This window comes from Octodon degus, unplaced genomic scaffold, assembly GCF_000260255.1.
Source record: "Octodon degus isolate 3935 unplaced genomic scaffold, OctDeg1.0 scaffold00283, whole genome shotgun sequence".
NCBI classification, from domain to species: domain Eukaryota; kingdom Metazoa; phylum Chordata; class Mammalia; order Rodentia; family Octodontidae; genus Octodon; species Octodon degus.
In genome coordinates this window covers 651,064-657,968 of record NW_004524859.1, presented here as the reverse complement: position 1 = coordinate 657,968, position 6,905 = coordinate 651,064, and the positions used below count along the sequence as shown (strand labels likewise).

At 45.4% G+C, this 6,905-nt stretch overlaps 1 protein-coding gene across 1 annotated transcript in view; it reads left to right on the top strand.

Moving 5' to 3' along the window:
- The window catches only part of Gif (gastric intrinsic factor), a 15,209-nt gene extending 9,414 nt beyond the window's left edge, over nt 1–5,795 (top strand). The window contains exons 8-9 of the mRNA XM_004646908.1: nt 3,100–3,218; nt 5,734–5,795. Coding sequence (XP_004646965.1) covers nt 3,100–3,218; nt 5,734–5,795 — 181 coding nt within the window. The remainder of the gene's footprint in view (nt 1–3,099; nt 3,219–5,733) is intronic.
- The last annotated feature ends 1,110 nt before the right edge of the window (nt 5,796–6,905 follow it).

Below are 6,905 nucleotides of genomic sequence, written 5' to 3'. Positions count from 1 at the left end.
CCCTGTAGGCCCTGTAGACCCTGTAGGCCCTGTAGGCCCTGTAGGCCCTGTACTAAATACATAAATAGTCCTAACACCAGTAATTCAAAGGAGAGAGGGTGGATTGGAATAGTCAAAGGTGGCTCTGGGCTGTGGGCCTCAGGGGTTAGTCACTATTTAGGAGGGAGTGGCAGGGGCTCACTCCAAGAGTCGGGGAGTAGCCAGCTTCACCAGAAGGGAAGGCAGGCCAAGGCTGTGAGGGGCCTGAAATCCCGGCAGGAGATCAGCCTCCTGACTGCATGGCAGGCTGTCTGTAGGGTCTTTGTTCGCACACAGCAGCGACTTCCACGGCGGCTGTTTGGGACTCGTACATGGCACAGCTAATGTTTTTGATGTCCCCTTCCTTCCTGTCCTCTCTTCCCTCCATCACTTAAATGCAGCTCTGACTAGTCATGATCCTCCTGTCTTCAGCCTCCCCAGTGCTGGGGTTACAGGCATGCACCATCATGGAGGTCTTGGCGACCAGCCCAGCACGCCACGCCCGGGGGCGGAGCTGGTACAGCACGTGGAACCGGGGATTGAACCCTGATCCCTGTGCTTGCCCTGGGGCTTAGTCCACTGAGCTATCTCACCGGCCCTTTAATTTTATTTTCAAGTGAAAGAAAACACACACCAAAAAAATTCCAAAGCGATATGATGAAGGGTAACAGTGGTTAAATACATTGCATATTGTTTTCCTTTTTTTAAAGAAAAATTTTAAATAGCAAAAAAAGCCATTAGAAAAAATACAAAATTTCACTAAACAAAATGATAGGAATTCAACAATGGTTCTTCTATTGCATATTGGAAGTAAAACAATTAGACCCAGGGAAGTTAAAAATATTCCTAAAAAGAAATGTTCAATATCACAGGTCATTAGAGAGAGGCTCATTAAAACAACACTGAGATTCCATCTCTCCACAGAAAGAATGGCTGTCCTCAAGAAGGCAACCAATAACAAAAGCTGGAGGAGGGGGGCAGGGAGATGGCTCAGTAGAATAAGCGCTTGCCTGGCAAGCGCAAGGGCCTGAGTTCAACCTCCAGTTCCACAAAAAAAATTTTTTAAAAAAGCTGGAGGGGCTGTGGGGAAAAGGAACCCTTCTCCCCTGCTGGTGGGAGTGCAGGTGGAACAACCGTGGTGGCTGATCGGGGTGGATATCCCTTAGGTCCCGTTTGACCCAGCTATTCTGCCTCTGAGTATCTTCCCAGACAAAAGCATAACGCCACAGTGATACTTGTGCACACATGTTTATTACAGCACAATTGGTAACAGAAAACCTTTGGAAATACCACAAATGCCCATCAACCAAGGCATGGGCAAAAAAGATACAGTCTTTTGATACAATGGAGTACTACTCGGCCATAACAAAGGCTGAACTGGAGACTTCCGTAGGTAAATGGATGCAAATCAAGGTCATGCCCGTAAGTAAAATAAATCAGACTCATTGTGAAAGTACTATAGTGTCTCCCTGAGGTGAGGAGCTCAGAGAGTAAATAAGATATTATAAATGTATATTAATTCTGGAAATAATGTCGTGGTAGCCTTCCAAGGTTTTTCTTTGTTTCCAAAAATTTTAATGATTTCAAGTCTTTTGAATTTTCATATCAATTTTAGAAAACCCTGCCAATTGTGAAGAAAACTGAAATGTTCATTAAAATTAGATTATCAGATTAGTCTTTGGAAAATTGCTGTCTTCCAGTGTTCCACCTCAGAACATTTCTTGAGATCTTCAACTTCTCTGTAGCTTTCTAGTATTCTGTATGTAAGTCTTGCCAATTTTGTGGTGAGATTTGTCAGTATCTCATAATTTAATACTCTTGTAAAGGATGTGTCTTGTTTTTGTTTGTTCCGTGAAGTGGAAGTAGGGTTGCTGTTCAACAAACAATCGTTAATTTTTTTCAATTTCCCAAAGCTCTAAAGAAATCTATTCCTAAAGCGCCTGATAGAGTTGAGAGCTGAGCCCGGCCCTGACGGACCCGGAAGCTCACATTCGTTCTCCTCCTGGCAGGGAGAGAGAGGTACAGAAGCCATGGCAGAGGGGCAACTAGGCATCAGGGAGTGGAGAGAACTTGCAGACAGAAAAAACGGCAGAGAAACGTGGAGGATCTCAGCTTAGGAGTCGGGAACGGAGCCCAAGTGTGGAAAGGAAGTGACTTAATTTTCATACCCCCTGAACATACTTACTTCTCAAGCTGAGGGTTGTTGCATTTTGTTTTGTTTTGTCTTTTTGAGGCAGGGCTCAGGTTGGCCTCGAATTCCCAGTGATCATCCTGCCTCAGCCTCCCAAGTGCTAGGATTACAGGTGTGCACCACCACACCTGACTCTAAGCCTAGGTTTAATGTTACATGAATTTCTTTTTTTTGAATTGTAACTTTAAAAAGTACACACAGTAAAAATTTAACAAAAAATTAGTAAGAAGAAAACAAATCACCTACCATTCATTCACAGTAAAAGAACTAGGTTTTTTTTTAATTTTGTATGTTTTTTCTGCACACATTACAAATGGTTGTGATACATCTTCTATATGGGACAGATAGTTCCATAAAATTTGCATCCCATATATGTGTGTGTGTGTGTGTGTGTGTGTGTGTGTTGTCCCATTTTACTGAAAATTATTTAAAATTCAATATTTTTGTAACTTTCAACCTTTCAATTTTGGGGGGGTTGTTTGTTTATTTGTTTGTTTGTGTTGGCTAGATCAGGCTGACTTCAGGGCGAGTCTGGTACAGCTGGGGATCGAACCGCGGTCCTACGTGCCTGACTGCATTTGCCCAAGCAGCGCTTTAAACAACTGAGCCATCCAGCAAGCCCCCTCAACTTTTCAATTTTGTATATTCCCTCTATTACTCATCTAATTTTTCACCCATTGTAGGGCATTTATACTTATTAATTTGCTTTTTAAAAATGATTCATTTTAACTTCATTCAATATCAAGCAAATTCATGAGTCACTTGTATTTTTCTCCTTTGAGCATAATTTTTCATAATCTTAAAGGATTTAGAATAGTTATATCCCTTCATTTTACCCTTCATGGCCCAAACTAGAGTGAAGTGTTGATCACGTGTGATTTTATCCTTAGATTTGAGACGACAATGACATCTTGGGGCCCCATGGTTTCTTCCATCAACGACATTGCTGAAAACGTTAACCACAAGACATACTGGCAGTTCCTGAGTGATGGGACGCCGCTGAATGAAGGTAAGAAGAGAAAAAGACCCTCATTTCTTCCGGAGTCTGAAGGCGTCGTTCATTAATCATTTAACTCTTTCATTCACTTAAGCAACAGGTCACTGTCAGATTGCTTGTGCAGCTGCAGTTGTATCATGAGTTGTGCATTTGTACACACAGACACACACACACACACACACACACACACACACACAATTTTAGGCAGATAAAGCAACTTTTTAAGGATTCCTGACTTTTACAGAAAGGAAACCCATTCTTCACCTTCTTTTTTCATGTTATTTTTTAAATCTCTACGGAAAGGCATCTGGATGCCCACGTGTTTGGGCAGACCCCAACCACGTCTTAACATTCACTAAAGTTTCTACAAACACTAGAACATCCTCCAACTTAAAAGCACAGGAGGGCGCTCTGCCTCAGGGGACGTGACCTTGTCATGCTGCTGCTCACTGTCACCCGTGGAGGAACGGGAATGGCAAACCCAGTCACAGCGCAGCAACAGCTTTCGCTTGGTAAAAGGCTCCATCACCCAGTGTCCCCATGGAGCGCGGTCTTGCTTAGCACCTACCGACTAGCTAACAAGCCTGGTGGCCCCAAGTCTGTAGATCGCAGCAACTCACACAAGGAAAGTCTTGGAGTCACACAAGATTTAAAGCTCCTTTTCTTATGCACGGACCACATATTCAAGCAGTCCACGGTGTTCAGGCCACAGACTGTACCGTTATAAAGGGCAAAGAGCAGTAACCATTTCCTGAGTTATTGCGAGGATTAGAAACAGTGTGTTTTAAATTATGATAGTGCCTTTTGTATGGAATGTGTTAAAATGCCTATTTTTTAAAATTAGTTTTTGTTTTCCTACTGTCTTTCTCAAGAAACTGCCCCAGGAACTTAAATTAGGTTGATTTTTGTTTTGAGGCAGGGTCTCCAATGTCGTTCCAACTGGCCTCGTAGTCGCTGTGTAGCCAGTGTTGGCCTCGACCTTGCAGCCACCCTCCTGCCCCCCCCCAGCACTGGGGTTCTAGGCGTGCGCCCCTACACCAGCCTGGCCTCAGGCTTGCCAGTTATGTACAGTGGTCCCTCACTCATCGTGGAGGGCACATTCCAGACACACACGCCCCCACACGATAAGGGAAACTCAGTGAGGTAGCGACATTATATTTGTTTGAGTATTTATATATATTTTAAGGCTTCATAAACCCTTCCACATTGGGGGCCGGGGAGATGGCTCAGTGGAATAAGTGCTTCCCTGGCAAGCGCAAGGGCCTAAGTTCAATCCCTGGTTCTGGAAAAAAAAACAAAAAAAACAAAAACCCTTCCACATTCTTACAAACCCTTCCCACACTTATAAACCTTTCCCACACTTTTAAAAATACTTCTAATGTTCTTAACCATTTCTAAATTTATAAACCCACATAATTTTAACAACATACACATACTGTGCGGCACTAAAAAAATCATGCAGTATAGCACAAAATCCACAATAACTAATTTAGATCAATATTTTTTGAAAACTCCCAAAACAGTGATTCCACGGAAGTCAAACTGAGAAACAGCAAGGGACTACTATACTTTTCTTCTCTAGAAGAAAGGAGGGTAGAGGAGAAATCTCTGAGACCTAAAAAATATCTGGCCTGAAATAGTCCTTCTTTCTCTTGCCTGAACTATATGAAAAATAATGGATGTTGTCATCAACAGTGTTCCTGTCCTGAGAGACAAGCGTTGTCAATCACTGTCCTTCCTGATTTCTCACAAAATCTTCAAAAGTGGCCATGAGCTACAACTTTGAATGCTCTCAACATGGCCTAAATAAGTCACTTTGATAATAATTGATTGCACAACTCTTATCCAGTGGGTGCCATACTAGCGCCCAGCCATCATTACCTCTAATCCTGAAATCTTCAGAAGGACTAGTGTGACGAAGTCCCCAGGTGTCACAGCTGGTAGCTGGATGTCCCCCCGAAGCCTCATGCAGTCACAGGTCGGGCCTTTCAGAGCTGGCTGGGCTGACAGTGTGTGATTACTAAATTAGTACGCTGATTATTTGGCACAGTTCTGCAGGGATCCAGGACATAATGCTGGGATTGCTTCCTGGTGCAATGCTGGCATTAAGGGCGTGTGTGTGGCCCTCCTACACACAGGTAGCCCGGGTAGGACAGAAGGGACAGAAAGCACCTTGTCGCTGTCCACTTGCCTGCTTTTGCCATCTTCTGCCTGCTGTGTTCTTTCCTCCTCTGCCACGTGCCACCCTGCCCTGGAGCCTGCTGAAACTCCACGAACTGTGAGCCGCATAAACCCTCCTCCTCTAACTTTGGGTGCCAGATATTTTGTCTTACCCACAAGAAAGGTAACTAGGACACTGTGTAGGGGAAAGGGCACACATAAAGGCTTTCTCCACTAAGTGGTGACCTGTGGCTAGAAATGAGAACGCCCTGAAGCCCACTTCCATATTTCTTCCAGGCCTGCTCATCCCGTCAGGGATGGCGGCGTGCACCAGGGTCACCTTGGGTTATGTTCTGCTTCTTCCTAGGGGTTGCCGTGTACATTCCCTTCAACCACGAGCACATCATAGCCAACTTCACCCAGTACTGAGGTGGAGGCGGGTGCCGCTTCTGCTGAGCACCTTCAATGGATGCAGGAAGATTTCCCACTTGATTTCAAGTCTATGCCAAAAAGTGGGAATCTCCAGCACTCCCCTGAGCCCGCTTGTGACACAGGAGACCTCTGTGCAGAATAATCAATACCCCAACATCTGTGAGTCGTGCAATAAAATCTCCAGCTTCTGAACGCAAGGACTGCTGTCATCATTTAACCCCAGGGCAGCGATGGCGAACCCTTCAGAGCTTTCACGTTTGCGAGCAGCCCGCTGCAGCACCAAGTGCCTTAGGTTCGCCACCACTGCTCTAGGGAGACCGGGAGAGGAAGTTCCCCTGGAGATGTTTTTTTCTTTAATATATTTAGTACAGGGTCTCCAGGGTATCACTACATAGACTAAACTCATAGTGAGCCTCTTGTTTTCAACCTCCCAAGCGCTGGGATTACAGGCGTGTGCCACCACGCACAGTCTCAATCGCCGGCTCAGTGCACCCCCGCGAGTGGGGCCCGCACAGCATGAACTGGGAATTGAACCCCGGTCCCTGTGTCTGCCTAAGCAGGCACTTTAACCTGCTGAGCTGGCCGCGCCCACCCCCCCACCCCCCCACCCCGTGATATTTTTAGAGGTCATTCTGGTTTATTTTTTGGTTTTGGTGCCGAGAACCAAGCCCAGGGCTTCCTGCTTGCTATGCAAGTGTTCTATCACCGAGCTAACTCCCAGCCCCTTAGAGGTCATTCTGATCTTTATCGATTCAACAATCCACTCCCTATTTCTACAAATGAAATAGGTTTCAAATATCTAGTTTGTGTCTCTTATACTAAATGCCCCTTTAAAAATCACTTAATGGAGGGCCGGCCTGATAGCTCAGCCGACTGAAGCGCCTGCTTAGGCAGAGCACAGCGGCCGGCCGGGTCGACCCCGCAGTGCTGAGCTGGCCCCGCCCCTGGGGCGCGCTGAGACCGGATTGAGATTGGGTGTGGTGGCACGCACCTGTAATCCCAGCGCTTGGGAGGCTGAACACAGGAGAATCACTACGAGTCCACTCTACATAATACGACCCTGTAGACCCTGTCCTAAATACAGAAAGAAAAAAAAAAAAAAATATA